We start from the raw sequence: 19,870 nt of genomic DNA, 5'->3' as shown, positions 1-19,870 counted from the left end.
ATGAGAGCCTTCACGGGGCGGCTGATGACCAGAGCAGCCCCACCATGACAGCAGCTGATGTCCAAACAGCAGAGCTACATGTCCTTAGACAATCCCAGAATGAGTCTTTCCCTGAAGAAGTGAAAACTCTGGCTGCTGGTAAGTCCATCTCTAGACTGAGTCGCCTGCTCATGCTTGCTCCAGAGTATGACGAAGCTGTGGGCCTGGTGAGAGTGGGAGGTAGACTGCGCAGAGCAGAAGATCTTGACCCAGATGCAATGCATCCTATCATCCTCGATCCCAAATCTTATGTCACGAAGCTGCTCATCAAGAAATATGATAGTGAACTGCTCCATCCAGGTCCTAAGCGGGTTTTCGCAGAGATGAGGAGAAGATATTGGATCCTCAGGGGAAGAGAGTCCATCAAGCATTATCAGCACGGCTGTGTTGAATGTCAGAAATGGCGCGCTACTCCAGTGGTCCCTCGGATGGCAGACTTACCCCCTGCCAGACTCCGCTTATACAAGCCACCTTTCTGGTCGACTGGAGTCGATTGTTTCGGTCCCTACAATGTCAAGGTGGGCCGGCGCACAGAAAAGCGGTGGGGTCTGATTTTCAAGTGCATGACGACGAGCTGTGTGCATCTTGACCTACTGGAGAGCATAGACACTGATGCTTTCCTGATGTCTCTTCGCCGCTTCATCGCCCGCCGCGGAAAGCCATTTGAGATCCTGGCTGACAGAGGAACCAACTTCCGAGGGGGAGCTGCGGAGTTGCAAGCCAGTTTTGCCGCTTTAGAAGTTCCTCTTCAAGAACAGCTGGCCAGACAGCAAATCGAGTTCCGTTTCAATCCCCCTGGCTCTCCACACTTTGGGTGGACATGGGAACGAGAGATCAAGTCGATTAAGTCAGCTCTCCGAGTTATCCTTCAGGACCACACCGTCGCTGAACATGTGCTGCAAACTGTGCTGATTGAAGTGGAAGGAATACTCAATGCTAAACCGCTTGGGTACCTCTCCACCGATGCTGCAGATCCGGATCCCGTCACACCAAACCTACTGTTGATGGGACGCCGTGATGCATCACTCCCACAGGCTGTCTATGCATCTAGTGACCTTCTCAGCAGAAGAAGATGGCGCCACAGCCAGATCCTGGCGGACCATTTCTGGTCCAACTTTATCCGTCGTCATCTCCCGGACCTTCAGAAGCGGTCGAAATGGCACAAGGACACAGATAATCTGGCTGCTGGCCAGGTGGTGATGGTGGTTGATTCACAGCTACCCAGAGCTCAGTGGCCCATCGGGAGAGTGGTGAAGACCTGTTCCGGTTCGGATGGACGAGTCAGGGCAGCGGAAGTTAAGATCAAGGGACAGACCTACCTACGGCCAGTCGTGCGCCTTGTGAGGCTGCCAGCCTGGGAGGAGGAAGATGACACCAACTAAGAAGACTTTCTTTTGGGATTCAAATTTATTGCTAAATTTGGGGGCGGCTATGTCAGAAAGTCTTTTATTCCTGACATTTTATTTTGAGAATGTAATGATGTCATATCCTTTCCGAACGCATCACATCATCATTGCCGACTCCGCATTCTGTGGGATGGTGGCTCGCGTGTGCGTAACCTAATCGAAAGTAAGTTTCATCCTGCACTAAGATGCAAATATTGCCATCGGACTTGTTTAGATGGTGTATACTTTCACCTCTTTACATGTTAAGTATATTATACGCATGGTTTGATACCTTTGTGTGTATTTCTTTAGTTAATAGGTATTACGTGAACATGTTATAAGCCTTGTTAGACTGGAGATTGTTTCTTTTACATTATTTCAGCCGTAAGCTGTATTTTCGAGTGCTATATTTAAGTTATTATGCCCTTTAGTCCTACTGCTAAATTGTGTTTAGCCTCTGTGTCGCTGTCAGACGCAAGTAGAGTGTAGTTCGGCACTCCCTGGCCATGCCCCCCTCATGTGCTGGGGCATGGGTGCAGTTGCGTTCGCTTCCACTAGAGGGAAGCGAAGACCACCGAATCCATTTAGTATTCCTACTTGGCCTCATTAACCTTTTGTATGCCTGTATATTAGTTGTTTATGTCTCTTTTCAGGTTATTTGACCAAATTATTATATTTCAGTATTCAGATTCCATGTTTATTATTGCATTGGATATTACTTTATACTTTTGTACATTGTGATTAATATTATTTTATTCTTTGTTTCTTTATAGACCACACATACACACACACCCCACCTATATACCTATTTGTACACCAATGATTGTACCCAAACTACAATATTAAAGTTTGCTGGAATAACTTCTCCGTGCCCTTCTCTCTGACCGGAGCCCTGTCAAAGGAAACTGACAGACCAGTATTATCCCCTTCAGAGTGTCCCACTCTATCACACATAATGTTATGCCTGAACGGTGTATATATCCTTATTAAAAGTATTGAAAAATTATTACTATCAAGAAAAATAAAGAGCACCCATGTGAGATCAAGAAACTTTATTGAAGAAAAAAAATTAATATGCAAATAAAAGCATTCTGCAAGTCAAACCATGAGTCTTTCAGCAGCAAACATATAAACCTGTTACTTCGTTGGAAATACTAGTCTGCATGGAAAAATTTACTTGTTTTATAAAACCCCCAAAAATAAAATAAACATAAGTTTAACAAAAGCACAGAATCATAAACTGTTATATCAGATGTTGTACTGTATAGAAAGACTGCAGAGAGTGTTAAGACATTCAGAATAGCAATGCTTGTAAATCCAGACCCTATAATATGGGTATGAATCTACAAAATCAATACTGGAGCTCAATTAATGGTCTATAGCAACTAGTAATGACAGAAACAGATACATATTCACTTACATGAACTTACTGGCTTCCTATCAAGAACTGCAATGCAATAAAATGAGATTTAAATGATCACATAAAGTCAACACCAAAATGCATACATTAAATAATTACACATTACATTTTAACTCATCAAAGCCTATTTCTTTGATATAAATAATAAACATTCTGAACAGAGAACTGTTAACATAGAGCATATACAGTAGATATACAACTTCTGAATCCAACTCACAATGTAATCACTATCTATTGAAACACGTTGAAAAGATAACCTAAAGAGCATGAGAAAATGTATTATATGTACTGTAGGCTGTTGTTTCATCTGTCTGGAGCTGGGTGTACATTTGACAAGCTAACAGCAAATGACCTGTTAAAAAGACACTTCATTACATTCAAATCAACTTCTGTTACTCGCGTCCTTGCTGTATAATCACAATTGCATTGCCAAAAAGTGTCGATTCTTGAAGATGTGGTCCACTGATGATTTGGTTCATCTTTATTAAATATGTCTGGACTAATGTGACACTGTCACACTTTCAATTATTCACATTATTGCAGTGCACAACCCAGCATTAAATAAAGATGTAAACAGTACATTGCTTCATAAACTATTACAATTACTTGAAGCACGGTCAACATCAATAAAGTTTAGCAAAGTCAAAAGTTAAACAATCAGTTTTTTCGAAAGGCTCAAAAATCATTAAACCACACATGACAAGCTCACCTGGTTTGTAATTGTACAAATGTTGAATAGACAATTATTTCATGAAGAAAATAAATTGGTAAAACGTTACAATAAGGTCTCATTTGTTACTATTGCATTAATGAGCAATATATTCGGTTACACTTTATTTTATCTTTGTTACAGTGTAATTTTACACATATTACTTTTACCACGTTTATTAAACGTTATTAATGCTAGATATATATATTTTTTAATGTTAGTAAATGTGGAGGTTAAGATTAAATAAGATTAATAAATGCTGTAGAAGTATTGTTCATTGTTAGTTCCTGCATTCCCAGGTATGCTAATGTTAAAATAAGTAGTGTTATTATGCTAGTAATGTTTAAATTAAACCTTGTTGTAAAGTGTTACCAAAAAAATCATTGGATATCACACACTGTATGAAATATATTGTGTGTTATAAATTATAAAGCAACAATGAATTTACACTGGTGTCACCCTCACTGTAAAACAGTTTTGTGTTTCATATTTAAATTAATTGGAAATCAGTTTTCTCTTTTTCTAAAATCACAACATTTATGACCGCCTGTTTTGCCACTTACGAAAGTTAAATAAAGCATATTTTACAATTTATTGCTCACATTACATGTATGATAACTTGAATACATTTTAAATATACTGTAAAATATTGAGAAAGCAGTTCATTTAAATAAATAAGAGCAATAACAACTGCTAGACATTCAGCATGCTAAGTTTCAGTGCTAAAACTCTAAACTATCTAATTAATAATACAATGCATCATATTCTTGTACACAGACACAGTTCCAAAATGACCTAAATACATGTTGCTTATTAGAATATTTTAGACCGAAGAGAACCTTCATTGTAGACAATATAAAACAGGCTCATTTCAGGTGGAGCTTAGCTTTTTTTCTGAAATGAATTAATTGAACTGTCTGAATTACTCTGAATGCAATTCAAAAATCCTGAGGAACAAACTATATAAATTCCCAGGTTTTAAGAAAACTAATGAGGCCCAAAACAGTTCAAGACCAGAACGTCTAAACAGAGCATAATGTGACTTCAGGAGGTTGTCATGGTTGAAGGGTCAGTCCACATGGCTGCCACATCTCTGAACCTGCAGAGAGTAAAAACAAGTTTCAATGGGGTTCTATTGTCACAGTCATGTTATGTTTTAGTTTCGTTTTCAGTGTTTCCTTTCACTGTTTTCCTAAGTTCTTGTTACTAGTTTGTTTCCATGGTTTCTGATTAAGTTCGTTAATTATCTAGCTCTAATTATCTTTCGTATTTAAGCCCTCAGTTCTTTCTGTCAAAGGTTCGGTGTCGTTGATGTTTCTGTGGTAGTGTAGATCAACGTTTATTACTCCTGTGATCTCTTGGGTGTTGTTAAATGGTTGCATAATACTTTGTTTAATGGGTCATACATTTTCTTTGATAAAGTATGTTGACAAGCTTATCATTAAAATTGAATTAAAAGATAATTAATTGAAACTAAATCCATAAAGCCCCTGACTGAACTCTTTAATGTTCTATAGAACCTAGAAAGCAAGTACAGTGACAAATAAGAGTGTTCTCAATAATGAAAATAAAAAAATATTTAAAACGCATGCGTCAAGTTCTTAGAAATGTAATCTTTGTATTCATGTTGGTTTTAATTTTTTTACATCATGCAGTGTAACCATCAAGCAAAAAGTAATAACATACACGATCAGGCATAACATTATGACCTAATGTTAATTAACCCTAATATTGTGTTGGTTCCCCTTTTGTTGCCAAAACAGCCCTGACCCATTGAGGCATGGTCTCCACTAGACACCTGAAGGTGTGCTGTGGTATCTGGCACCAAGATGTTAGCAGCAGATCCTTTAAGTCCTGTAAGTTGGGAGGTGGGGCCTCCATGGATTGGACTTGTTTGTTCAGCACATCCCACAGATGCTCGATTGGATTGATTTACAGGCCAAGTCAAAACTCGTTTTTGTGCTCCTCAAACCATTCCTGAAGCATTTTTACTTTGTGTCATGGCACATTATCCTGCTGAAAGAGGCCACAGCCACCAGGGAATACCGTTTCCATGAAAGGGTGTACATGGTCTGCAACGATGCTTAGGTAGGTGGTACGTGTTAAAGTAACATCCAAATGGATGGCAGGACCCAAGGATTCCCAGCAAAACATTGCCCAAAAGAATCTCACTGTCTCCGCCGGCTTGCCTTCTTCCAATAGTGCATCCTGGTGTCATGTGTTCTCCAGGTAAGCGATACACACGCACCCGGCCATCCACGTGATGTAAAAGAAAACGTGAGTCATAAGACCAGGCCACCTTCTTCCATTGCTCCATGGTCCAGTTCTGATGCTCACGTGCCCACTGTTGGGGCTTTCGGCGGTGGACAGGGGTCAGCATGGGCACCCTGACCGGTCTGTGGCTATGCAGTCCCATACGCAACAAACTGCGATGCACTGTGTATTCGGACACTTTTCTATTAGAACCAGCATTAACTTCTTGAGCAATTTGAGCTACAGTAGCTCTTCTGTTTGATCGGACCGGCCTTCACTCCCCACGTGCATCAATGAGCTTTGGCCGCCCATGACCCTGTCGCCGGTTCACCACTGTTCCTTCCTTGGACCACTTTTGATAGATACTGACCACTGCAGACTGGGAACACCCCACAAGAGCTACAGTTCTGGAGAAGCTCTGACCCAGTCGTCTAGCCATCACAATTTGACCCTTGTCAAACTCACTGAAATCCATTCGCTTGCCCCCTTTTCCTGCTTCTAACACATCATCTTTGAGGACAAAATGTTCACTTGCTGTCTAATATATCTCACCCACTAACAGGTGTCGTAATGAAGAGAGTCTGTTATTCACTTCACCTGTCATAATGTTAAGCCTGATCGGTGTATCACTACCATTCAAAAGTTTGGGGTCAGCAAAAATGTTTTTGAAAGAAATGTATACTTTTTGCATTAAATGCGTTAAAGAAAAAATATTAAGAAATTAAAAACATGTTCATCTGTTTTTACCAGTTACATGTTACTGCTTGCTTCGAAACTCACCTGGCATTTATGAGGTACTGTGCCAGGCTGATGTTGGCAGGTGTTCCCGTAATGGTGATCTGACGGTCTGACGACCCCTCCATGGCATTAGCAATTTTGATCTGAGCCCCAGACATCTGACGGATTTCATTAATTTTGGTGCCCTGACGTCCGATTATGCAGCCTATTAGCTGCAAACATAAAGCAGACAGATTAAAATCAGTTCAAGGACTCTTTCTTACATTCTTCTTTAATACAATTGCCTAATGAGGGGGTTCCTGAAGACAAAGAATTATGCTCACATCATTTGGAATGGTGAGTTCATGAGTACTGGCCTGTGAACTGGCATCCACCCCTAGAAACAGAAAGAAAGTGGAAGAATTGAGAAACACATAACTTTTTATGCAAAATTATGCAAAAAGTACACTGATTGAAACCGGTTAACGGTAAGTTCCCTTACTATACGGTGACATACAGTTTTTGGAAGTGAAAAAGAACAAGTCATCATATAATTTACAGTGAAAAACCATAAGTTGACATTCAATTTCCTGAGTGTCACTTCACATTTGATGGTTTTTCATTATATGTTCATATTAAATATGATAGTTTTGATTCATGGCCTTCTCATTACTGCCTGTGCTTTTTGACAGTTGCCAGTGTATTATAAAGGAAAATAACTGACTTTATTACTTCAGTGAGTATATTAATATTATGAATATTATGAAATGTTTTTTTAACTGCAAATTTAGGTTCAATCTGTAAAACCTAAGATGTTGGTTCTGGCAACCATAGCTGCCTTTTTTTTAACTGTAAATTTCCCAGATTTTTCTTTACAGTGTGATTTTCTCTCTATGATCTATGTTTGTAATGTGATCTTTGCCTATTAATCCAACAAATGTTTGCTTTAGGGTAGAGAGAAGTGCCACTATAGGACGCAGTAATGCCTGTTCACAGGTTTTTTTAAAGGTACACTATGCAACTTTTGGCCCTCTAGCGGTTCAAAAACAAAACCGCATGTATTTTGCGGAAGAACATTGTTTTGGTTGTGCCTTGGCTCTGTGTGACTGTGCGGATGAATATGACACATCACAATAGATACTGTTTTACAAGGAACTTTGTTAGAGAGCTACATATGGCAATTTATCTGTTCAATAAAATACCTTACTCACCATTTCCATTTCACTTTTACAACATTTCAAATCCCTCAGTTCTTGCCATCTCTGAAAAGCCAACCCAATGTTTATTCTCGTCTTATTACCAGCTCTGTCGCATTCTCTTTATGCCTGCAGACTCTCCTCTGTTCTGCGTTTTTTTTTTTTAATTGATGATTTCCCAGAGGTTCGGGATTTTGTTTGCTCCATGTCAACCTTTCTCGCTTGTTGTGACAAACCTATGCCTCTCCCACACCATACACGTGCAAAAGTCCAAAAAGGCAAGTTATTTCACTCGGAGTCCGTCTTTGAAAAGCTTCTTGGGCAGTCATGCAAGTACAACTCCTATCTCTTTAAACGGGGAAAAATCGAATTCTCCAAAGCTGTTCACCAAGCTTACGATTAAATTTCATATTCAAAATCCCCAATGAAATCTGTCAACAACTGTCTCATAAGTGGTGTTTCTTATGCTTAAATAGCATTAAAAAAACATATTTTTCAGTCTGGAGCAGCCAATGCGCACGTGCAGTCCTATGCACATATCTCAGAACACTGACTATTTCTATAGCAACCGGAGCTTCTAACGGCAGCTGCAGGGACAAGATGACTTTACCAATTGCCGATTGGCTCTTTTATACAGAAGGCGGGACTTATTCCATCATATTGCATGTTGCATTTTCTCCATTCAAAAGTAATATGAGTGTACCGTCTATGTGTATATAAAGTCTTTGTGTCAAAGTAGCCGGAGCAACTTTTCTCTATTTACAGATATGACGAGTCATACATGAGCAAGTGATGCATGTACGCAATTTCTTGTAAAAACCAACCTGACATGTCTAAAATATAAACACTTATAATAGACTTACCATAATAAATCATGGTAAATTGTTTAATTTTAAACCAAAAAAGTTACATAGTGTACCTTTAAGTAAATTTGAATCTTAAATGCAATGAAAAGTATATGATGGTTTGTCAAGTTGCCCATCCAGGGGGAGAAGAGTGAAAGACAAGAAAGTGAATGAAAGACCTACAGGTATATAGTGAAGGGTGTGTAGCGGGAGGGTTGGGTACGTACCAGGGAAAGCGGGGGTGGTCTGTCCGAGGGAGGTAAAGGGGGTTTGCTGCATAGCCAGCTGATGGAGCTTTGTCAACTGCTGGGGGAGGGAGGAGGGTCAGTAGTACACCTAAGAAGTTATCATTAAATAAAGGAGTCCTGCTTGGATCTTTACAAACTCATCTAGACACTAACAAGGGGGAGCTGTGAGAAAACTCACGGCACTGAATTCTATTGAAGACATAAAAATAGACCTATCAATTGTATGATTTTTAATAAAGCAGGTCATAAAAAAGAAAAGGCAAAGGTTACAAGAACACTACGCTGAAGAGGGATGAAGGATTAGAAGGTACATTTTACTCACGTCTGGGTGTGGAATGGCGTACTGTCCCTGAATGGTGTAAGTCTAATATGGAAATAGAAAGGGAACAGAATCTTCATACAGTTTATCAATGTACGACGTATGTATATACACTTTTTTAATAAATGTGTTAATTATATGTTTAATGGTAATTAGATGTGTGGAACACATGCATGGGCAATTCATTTCATGGACTGAATTAACTATGTGACATGAAATGTAATTTCATGAAGTTACAGTTTAATATATTTTGTACTTTTGTCACCCCATAGAAATATGTATACTCGTTTACAACTTGGAATTAGATAGCATGATAAGACTTTAGGTATAATGAGTTATTCGTCTAGCAAGTGGCTCACATAGCTGACTTTTATTTACTAGTACTACTGTATGTTTGTATGTAGGCCTAGTGTATGTCTGCAGTTGTAATGGTGTATATCCTGACCATATACTTACAGGCAGAGGCTGATGCTGCAGTAACAAGCTGAGGTTGGCTGTGGCTGGAGCTGTCAGAGCATCTGCTCTTACCTGGCCCCCAGAGAAAATGACTGGTGCCGTGGCAGGCTTTGGCCTGTATGGAATTGTAGCACCTTTGGGTGGGGACTGGCAAGGATCAGGGTAGGTCAAATAAAGATGGATAAGATGGAAATTGAGGAAAAAAAGAAGAGTGAGGGTAGACTTTAATAGAGATGTAATAGATTAGGATTTCCCAAACAGGTGGTTCATGATGGAACTGCAGAGCGTTTGTGAGTTGATGAAATGCTAATAATTAATTATATCAAATGTAAAATAAATAAATGGGGCTACACGATATAGCTTGGTGTGATTATCAAATCGAAGGCTGCAATTTAATTAAATAACTATAGTCTGAGGCTCTGCATGAAGCATGCAGCAGATTTCATGATCAAATATTTTTTATTTTATAGTACAATTCATATTTACAACAGTAAAATATATGTTTATTTAGAGTTCTTCTACTACTACTACTACTATAAATAAAAATATATTACTATCAATGTAAAAAAAAAAACACAGTAAGCATGCAAATGTGTTCAGGGTACATTTTTTACATCCAATGCATTCGGCTGATAAAAAAGTTGGGGAATCTTTGTAATACATGATTAGATGGTTACCAAAATGAGACCATGATTACAGTGTAAGCTCCCTCTTTGATACTGACATTTAAATCTGAACATCTAATGTAAATCCGTCCAAAAAACAAACAAAAAATCAAGAAAAACAAACAAACAAAAAAACAATGAATGTTGTGTAGAGGAATAATTCACCCAAAAATGAAAATTCTGTCATCAGTTCCTCACCCTCTTGTCGCTATGAACCTGTATGACATTATTTCCACAAAATACGCTATTTTGAAGAATGTTTCAGCTTTTTTTGTCTTTACAATGGAAGTCAATATAGGGGCCAAAGCATCCAAATTCCAAAAAGGTCGTAAAAAGATATTATGTAATGAATCAGCTGAATTAGCTAACATCAGACCTCTTTGATTCTTGCATTCAATGATGTCTGGCAACATGACGGCCAAGAACCAATGAGGTTTGACATTAGTTGATGTTTGTGTCGCAATATTTAATACAGTCTGGGTATGCGTGCGCTGATCAATGTTTGGATCTGACTTGAGAGTGAATAGAGAGTTAAATTTTGATATGTTCACACTAATGTACCTTAATCTCCTTTTTGTTGCTTGAAAGTTGTGTACCCCATTGACAAAAACAGCTTAAACATTTTTAAAAACATCATCTTTTGTGTTCCACAGAAGAAAGCCATACAAGTTTGGAATGGCAAAGAGAGTTGGGTTAACTATTCCTTAAGCCTCAAAACCACTAATTAGTCTTTTTCTTACCTCCAACATGACCACACAGATCTGCTTCACACACTGGATAATGGCCTCTGGAGCACCTGAGATTGTGACTGCCCGCTCAGTGGAATTGGGCAGCATGTCTCCAGCCACTTGCACCTGAGCCCCTGTAGACTAGAGAAAACCACAGCACAATCAGCCTGGATAGAGACCCCTGACACACAGCACTACCATCCTTGTTCCTGTATATCTAAGGTAAAATCTGTAATTCCACAGTTGTTGTTGTTGCTTAATGGCATTGTTTGGCTACTACAATATGCATTGTAATATATTTTGATGCACTTTATAAAATATGTGTATTATAAAGAAGTTATAAGTTTAAACATACCTCCCTCATCTCCTTGATCTTGGAGCCCCCCTTCCCAATTAGAGAGCCACACTGACTGGCAGGCACCACTAAGCGCAAGGTCACTGGAGGCTTACTTGTAGCCTGGCTATTGCTCATAGAGTTAATGATATCCTGGATAGAACCAAAAACATCAATTACCATTACTGTTACAGTTTTTATTGACTTATTTTGGGGGTTTAATTGTGTATATAACATTTTCATTCAAAAATGATGTCTGATACTTCTTCAAACTTGTATGCGATCATGGCGAAGGCCTTGAATATGGCATCTGTGGGTCCTGTGATGGTAACTATCCTCTCTGGGCAGTTCCCCTCTGAAATATTTATGCGTGCACTACTCTGTAGAAACAGTTTGTGTTGTTTTTTAATAACCTTGTTGCACTTATCACAGCACATAAAATTAATGGTAACATTACTTACTTCCTCACGCATCTTCTTCACAGTTTCCCCTTTCTAAAAAGAATGCATTGTTTGATAAAACACAGACTGTTAATGAGCGTACAAATCTATGTTTGCTAAATACATGTTAAAATCCATACATTCATTTAAAAACTGATACAAAGTCAAGGGTTTGCAAGCATTGACTTGGTGGCTGAATGTAACAATTTACCTTGCCTATGATGCTGCCAACCTCCTGCAAGATAAAAAGAGAATGTGTTTTGTAATTACACACTTACAATCCAATTATTGTGCAGCCTATAACTAACACATGCATGGGGAGCATAACACATATAAATATGTAAAACCAAAGTGCAATAAAAACATTCGTGATTGTAATGATCCTATCAGATTATTGTTAGATCTATTTTCTTTTAAGGCATTTTCATCCTTTGTTTTTTGGTATAAGCTTTACCATGGAGCAGATAATTCTGTATATGGAAATTTTAGATGAGGTTGTTATTTTACCTTGCCGTGCATGAGGAGCCTGATAGTCAGAGTGACATTGAGCCCTCCTTCAGATTGCACTTTGTTGGGCTCCATGGTGAGGATTTAGGATTGGGTGAATGACTTAGGAATTCACAGGAGCAGTTCAGGAATGCAGGGGTCGGTGGTCACCACAGAATCTCCTAAAAGTTCAAAAGAAGCAAACAAACAAACTTAAATGGTCATTTTCATATTTTCATCTGGAAACAAAAGCAGATTCAAATGTATTATTAGAAATCAGAGAAGGTGGTCACACTTTAGGTGTACTAACATTTAAATTACTAATTTGACACAATGCACTTATTGTGTACTTACATGTTTTTACATACTTATTTTTTTAAAGAAGTACCTGCATGTAATTACAGCTTTCTATAATTACATCTGTAGTTACACTGTTGAGCTTCCCTTAGACCTTAACCCACCCTTAAACACATACCACTGAACCTGTCCCTAACCTTACCTGTATCCAACCTCAATATCAGCAAAATAAAGACAATACTGTATGAACACAATAAGTACATTGTACTTCTTTTTTGATTTAAGTAGATAGTAGTTAAATACACTTAATATAAAGTGTGACCAAAAAGGTTTTATGGAATAAAAAGAGTGACATCTGAGACATGTCAGTTCTAATACATCTTCCCACACACTCTTCTTTACTGGCATCAGTGGTTCCACGAAGAAACTTTAACATTGTAGAAACTTTCTAGGTTCTTTATAGTTGAAAATGGCTCTATTAGAACTGAAATATTCTTTGGGGAACCAACAATGGAAGAGTGCAGGGTCTGCACAAGTTTTTGGTTGGTTAGCATCAGTGGAGTTATAAAGGTTCTTTATTGGCATTGATGGTGAAGAACTTCCTGTTAGAAACTTTATTTTTAAGAGTATACCTGGTGAAAGCTAAATCATTCAATCTGTCCATAAATATGAAGTAATGTGAAGTACATTTTCTTGCAAACAATGTATAAATCACAAATATTTCATTAGATTATTGTAGATGCTGTGCCAGTGACAATGTGCACCGATCAGCATAACATTATAACCTAATATTGCGTTAAAACAGCCCTGACATCAAGGCATGGACTTCACTAGACCCCTGAAGGTGTGCTGTGGTATCTGGCATCAATATGTTAGCAGCAGATCCTTTAAGACCTGTAAGTTGTGAGGTGGGGCCTCCATGGATCTGACTTGTTTGTTTAGCACATCCCACAGATGCTCGATTGGATTGAGATCTGGGGAATTTGGAGGCCAAGTCAACACCTCAAACTCTTTGTTGTGCTCCTCAAACCATTTCTGAACCATTTTTGCTTTGTGACAGGGCGCATTATCCTGCTGAAAGAGGCCACAGTCACCAGGGAATACCGTTTCCATGAAATCTGGTCCATGGTCTGCAACAATTCTTAGGTAGGTGGTACGTGTCAAAGTAACATCCACATGGATAGCAGGACCCAAGGTTTCCCAGCAGAACATTGCCCAAAGCATCACACTGCCTCCACCGGCTTGCCTTCTTCCCATAGTGCATCCTGATGCCATCTGTTCCCCAGGTAAGCAATGCACATGCACCCTGCCATCCATGTGATATAAAAGAAAACGTGATAGTCACGTCAATTCTGATGCTCACGTGCCCACTGTTGCCGCTTTTTTGGTGGACAGGGGTCAGCATGGGCACCCTGACTGGTTTGCAGCTGTGCAGCCCCATACGCAACAAACTGCAATGTATTGTGTATTCTGACACCTTTCTATCAGAATCACCATTAACTTCTTGAGCAATTTGAGCTACAGTAGCTCTTCTGTTTGATCGGACCACATGGCCAGCCTTCACTCCCCACGGCATCTTTGAGCCATGACCCTGTCTTTGGACCACTTTTGATAGATACTGACCACTGCAGACTGGGAACACCCCACAAGAGCTGCAGTTTTGGAGATGCTCTGATCCAGTCGTCTAGCCATCACAATTTGGCTCCTCAAATCCTTACGCTTGCCCATTTTTCCTGTTTCTAACACATCAACTTTGAGGACAAAATGTTCACTTGCTGCCTAATATATCTCACCCATTAACAGGTGTCGTAAAGAAGAGATAATAGTGTTATGCTTGATCAGTGTATTTTGCATTAATAGCATGAAATAATTATATATTAATATTACAACAGCCTTTGATGTTACAGATTAGATATTGCAGGGCTATTAATAGCATTAAATAAATGGATATTATGTTACTGCAGCCTTTGATATTACAGATTAGGATATTCACTAATTAAGGGATTGTGTATTTGTATGCCATTAGCTACGTTTATCATCATGTCACAACATAATTTTCCTGACATGCTGATTTTCCCATAATTTCACGGCTCAGGTGACAGACTAAAGTAATATGTAATATGCATTTCAAATAAAATGCTGTTTTATTTTAAAAAAGAGTGCAGACTCTATTAAAAGAAAAGCTTTTCAGAAAACAGGAAACATTAAGTCTAAATAAGCCACATGTCTCAAAATGTTGAGAATGTTGCTTTGCCCATCTCAGACCAGCAGGCAGTGGTAGCAAGGGACAGATAGAGATGGATGCGATCTACAGCCAGATGTCCTCCAATCTCCCACAGGATGCCAGATTACGCAAATACTTTAATCCAGATTAACAACATCCAGGGGTTGGTGTCCAGTCCCTCTTAACAGCAAAAATAATCTACAGAAATCCACGATCTGTGCCAGGCCCGAAGACTAGAAGGGGATGGCAAATAAACCTCCTGGGTTATAAAAAAGAAGAGGTTGCATGTCATATAGTAGAGACACATATTGATGAATTCAAATATTAAAAGCTCAAGAGCATGTTGAACAGTAGATACATTTTTGAAGATTTTTTTTAACACAATAGGATGAGCCATTAATCATCAGGGAGGATTATACACAACACACTTTCATAAGGGCCAATCAGGCCGAAACAGATGGTATTGTTTTGTGCAAAGGGGATCATAGATGAATAAGGTCTGATTCTGAAATACTATGGGGTCCTCTGAGGTAGGGACCTACTAAAGAGACTGTGGACAGGAGCTTTGTTTTTGCATTGTTATTACTAATTAGAGTTTCACTTCTGTCTAATGTGATGAGGTTGTGCAGAAAACAAAATGGCCACATATGGCACCGTTTGAGGCATGTTTGCTTCAAATTAGCAAACTCATTCTGTTTTTCAAACCCATCTTTTCTTAATTTCTACACATGAACACACTGATACAAAAGTCCATCCATTAACAAACATATTTAAACAAGGCTGAATCCAGGTTTCTTGTTTTCTTTATTGTAAATTAGACATTAGCACTCACAGTAATAGTAAAATGCTGCATTGTGCAGCCAGTCTGGTTGTATGGGGGTGCTTGAGGGTGCTAAACACTGTCAAAATAATGTACTGTAAGATCACCCCTTTCCAAATCAGTCTCCTAATTTGCTGTGGTAAATAAGGAGTACTTTCATGCCAACAACCATTTTATTTATGACCTCAGCTTGCCCATAGAGAATTAATGGCGGAACATTTTCACTGCCTATTGTTTTCGATTGCTGCTCCAGGACAAAGTTGTCTGTAACTGCTTGTGTGGGATAAGGTTCAAAGAGCTAAATCCAAACCTTAATGATTAGTGAAATGCAAAAGCTGACTCTGTATCAGAGATTGCAGACAACTGCTATCTCTTGCTGTGTTGCTGAGAAAACATGTTAATTTATGAAATTATTATTATATGTTAGATTTAAATTTAACTAAATACATTTTTAATAAACAAAAGGCAGTGTAAAAAAATATTTAATATGGTTTGATATTAAACATGATATAAGAAGTTGTTTTTTTTAGCACTTTTAAATTTAGCCATGAAAGTCTAACTGAACGCTGATTGGTTCTTTCAACGCTGCAGCACCAGCCAATCAGAAGTATAACCATATACATCATAACCTAGCCTAGCCGGCATGTTGCCTGATGTGAAAGCTTCTGTTATTCCTCCTCCTCCCCAGCACCACCTGTAGAGATCTGCTATGTGGTTATACCGTTTCTTGCAGCAACCATTGCTTTGACTAAGCTGAACAAATTGTATTTGCTCAGAAGCAGCGTAGCAGATCTCGTCCGCCAAAATCAAGCTTATGTATATTTCATGCCCCATGCCAATAAATGTTGGTTGAATTTATACACTCCGAGAGTTGTCATGTCATGAATTATATTTAAATCAGGAAACTGCCCTTAGAACGATCTTCCTCGTTAAAATACATTTTACTGCTTCTTTCTATGCAGTCTTCTTGACCATCTCTTTTGTTTTTTACTGGCACTTTGTGGGCCCTAAAAATGGTCGGCGCGCCTGGCGCATGGTCTAAAAGGGTTGTCCCTATTCTATTAATGAGTAATGGGTGTGTTTTGGGAATAATATGCAATAAACCAATCAGAGTCTCATCTCCCATTCCCTTTAAAAGCCATGGCGGATTGCTGCGTGTCCCTGTGTAATAAGCAGTTGTAATAAGTGTACGCGTGTTGTGGACCCGCCTATAGGCGCATATTACTAACGCAACCTTTAAATAACACAAAAAATATTGCAATATTTTTTGCAGTCTATTTCAGTTGCCTCAAAATAGCAACGCACCAACAATGCGCCTGAACACACCTCGCTTTCAGACCAGCACGCCCATGGGCAAACAGATGGGCTCAAATGCATTTGCTATTTAAACAACATGGATGTGACGTGAAAATGATAACTGTGTCGGCTGAAACTAGCAAAAAACAATTGCGCCGGGTGTATGATAGGGCCCATTATGTTAGTTACTCCCAACCCAAAGTCAAATCTGCCTTGATTCAATCATTTTTTTTTGCATGGTTTTACATCCTTTGTTATACTAAGACAGCAAGATCATGCCCTATATATATTTTTTAAATACTGTAGCACAATTGACAGTATACCACTGAATGTAGAGTAATTACGTATTAAATTAAACCTCACAGTCTACTGTTGTACTTACAGTGGTACAATACTTATGTACCATAGCTTACATTGTTTACCTCGAGCACCCCCATTATTTTCCGAAGCACCATCAGTAATTTTGGCCTGAGCATAGCATTGTAAGAGCAGCACTGCTCATGACATCTGATTGGGAAAGTGGGTCAAGCTTTCCACTAAAGAGCTTCTGGCCTCTTCCTCTGTAGCGGCTATCAAATTAAGCACGCTTTGTGCATGGCTGAGCAATGCTCGGAAAAAAATCCCCCCGTTTCCATTGCGCATCTCTGCACTGCATTCAATGTAGAAAAATGTATTGTAGAAGAGGGTCTTCCCTCACTGCAATGTGACTAAGGTTTTAGTTCCAATAAAGAATGACGTCTCTTATTTAAACCTACTGAGGCATTAAATACAGGAAGGATATATTAACAATGAAAAAAAACATTAAAAAGAGACCACTTTAATCAGACTTTATTTAACTATAAATAAATAATAACAGATATTATTTAGTATACTGAACTTCACAGGAAGAAACAAGAAGTTACTGTGATTGAACACAAACTCACTACTACAACATTTATAAAGGTGGCTTTATATTCAATAACAGTCACAAGAACAGTCACAAGAAAACAAAACTATTTTCTCAAATTTGTGACCCATCCAAGAAATACAAAACATAGCTAACATTTTCTTGAATGATAGCAGTTCTAATTATCTTTTTACAGTGTAAATGAATGGAAACGTCATAGAGTTCACAGATTCTGAATTTTGTAGTGGTCTACCTGCTTCTAAGCACTGTCAAACAAATATTACAGAGGAGGTTCTGCAATAAGACCTAAACCATTCTCTGAGTAAGAAAAGTCACATATGTATGTAATTTTCATACAAATACATGTTGGTGTTGCAGATTAACACAGTAACTAGAAATCATTGTTTTCTTATTAACTTAACTTATTTAGTTGAATTTTTATGCTGCATAAATGTTGCATATTCATGGATAGCCAAAAATGACTACGATTTAAATCAGATACTGAATCACACTAATAAAGCTACGAGCATGAATTGATATAGCAATTTTATGTTGATGATAATCTGGGTAATGGCTGTATACAGTTCCTTTTGTTCTGATATTTTCAGTTCTGATCAAAGTCAATTCCGGCACAATGCCACCTCAACTATCTGTCACATACAAAGGCGGTGCAGATATCCATAGACAAGTCTCGTGGTAATTACCCAGTAATTAAATTATCCTACATAAGCTTAGTTAAATGTACATATTGTAGCGCAGGCAGCAGTGAGGGAGAAATAAAGGACATCTAATTGACCAATTCTCCCAAGAGATAGCCACACTTTACTCAAACATGTACTGCTCTTTTGTATTTGTTTAATTAGGTGTTGTGACTCATTTAGGAATGTCCTCGAGAATCAAATCCAGCCATTTCCGAACAATGTCCAGCCAGGTTTAAACAATAGTTGTAGTGAATCATGAATTAATTATATGTTTGACCTACGGTCGGCCTAGAAAATAAAACTAGTTCCAAAGCGGCTACGGTAAAGGTGTTTTAAACCAACATCTGGCTCATTTTGTAATGCTATTTATAGTATGAGCAGTCAAAATTAAGTATAACGTCAACATTTATGTATCTGTTTTCAATCAAAATGAATGCAAAACTACAATAAGACATTAAGATGTAGGTTACATATTATCAATTTCCATTTTCTTTCAAATTTTGATTGCATATCATAATGAACATTGAAAACAAAACATCCTACTAAAACAACCTCAGAAAACCTCTAAATATAGAAGCTTGAAAAAAGGCTTTACCTTTGGAGCTATACTGGAAGCAGATGGCCACCACTTTCGACGTTTGCGATAAGATTAATAAAAACCGAACGACAGGCAAAGGGAAAATTATTTTTTCCCTATCCTCTTGGTTAACTCAGATTGAAAGGTGGCATCCAATTGGCTAGAAGATGGAGTCATGTGAACACAATGTCACAACACGTGACTTTGTGGCGAAATGGAATGATGACAAAACGCAGTTGGACTGGAGTGATTTTGGGGTTCGGTTGATCTTCGGACAGTGTTATGAAGTGCTGAAAACAGGTCAGGGACCATGGGTGCAGGGGCACAGGGGTTTCCCCTCCTGCGATATATTCGGATCTGTCCAATGAGACACCCTGGCGATTCAGCAAAAACAATTGGATGGCGCTCATCTGTGTCATCCGTGTTCTTTACCCTGAGGGTGTCCCGGTTATGATGATAGATATTTACCCCTACAATGAGTAACATAAGTAAATCTCCTAATCACCCCCTGTCCCACATCACCAAACAAAGCACCAGTGTTTTTTTAACCAAATATGTAGAGTATAATAGTTACCAACTTCATGGCAACAATGACCACTTTCCTCAGTGATATTGATAGTATTTACATCTTTACACTCTACAGCACACAGTTGTTAATTATGGGGTCAGGCTGTCATTTAATGTTATGTTGCTGCCCAAATATACTCCACTTTCAATTCTATGCTCAAGCCATCCCAGAATTACAATGAGCTTTAGCATTCTCCTCCATGGATTAAGTGACCCAGAGCAAATCCATGGCAATGGCAGGACAGTTGTGAAGGGATTAAGC

General features: G+C 38.5%; 1 protein-coding gene across 2 annotated transcripts; it reads right to left on the bottom strand.

Annotated features, from left to right (window-relative positions):
- Positions 1-2,462: 2,462 nt before the first annotated feature.
- Positions 2,463-19,357, bottom strand: LOC307140667 (poly(rC)-binding protein 3). 2 transcript variants are annotated; one of them, XM_079840320.1, is made up of 13 exons: positions 19,060-19,330; positions 12,262-12,422; positions 11,966-11,989; positions 11,776-11,808; positions 11,578-11,694; positions 11,336-11,467; positions 10,993-11,121; positions 9,588-9,734; positions 9,135-9,176; positions 8,792-8,867; positions 6,868-6,920; positions 6,587-6,756; positions 2,463-4,652 (listed from the first exon to the last, which is right to left on the bottom strand). In XM_079840320.1, the coding sequence occupies exons 2-13, from the start codon at positions 12,334-12,336 to the stop codon at positions 4,598-4,600; spliced, it is 1,053 nt and encodes a 350-aa protein (XP_079696446.1). In that variant the 5' UTR covers positions 12,337-12,422; positions 19,060-19,330; the 3' UTR covers positions 2,463-4,597. The 2 variants fall into 2 exon arrangements, 1 of the variants encoding a protein (XP_079696446.1); XR_013818271.1 differs by lacking the exon at positions 8,792-8,867 and having other exon boundaries at positions 19,060-19,357.
- Positions 19,358-19,870: the final 513 nt, after the last annotated feature.

The sequence above is a fragment of the Gobio gobio genome, assembly GCF_949357685.1.
Source record: "Gobio gobio genome assembly, chromosome: 17".
NCBI classification, from domain to species: Eukaryota; Metazoa; Chordata; class Actinopteri; order Cypriniformes; family Gobionidae; genus Gobio; species Gobio gobio.
This window is presented reverse-complemented; position numbering and strand designations above follow the sequence as displayed.

Excerpts from the sequence above, each read along its gene's own strand:
- LOC307140667 (XM_079840320.1), bottom strand. The coding sequence starts at position 12,336 with ATGGAGCCCAACAAAGTGCAATCTGAAGGAGGGCTCAATGTCACTCTG. Across the intron at positions 9,735-10,992 it reads TCTGTGTGGTCATGTTGGAG|TCCCCACCCAAAGGTGCTAC; the intron begins GTAAGAAAAAGA and ends GATCCTTGCCAG. Across the intron at positions 8,868-9,134 it reads ACGCCATTCCACACCCAGAC|TTGACAAAGCTCCATCAGCT; the intron begins GTGAGTAAAATG and ends CTCCCCCAGCAG.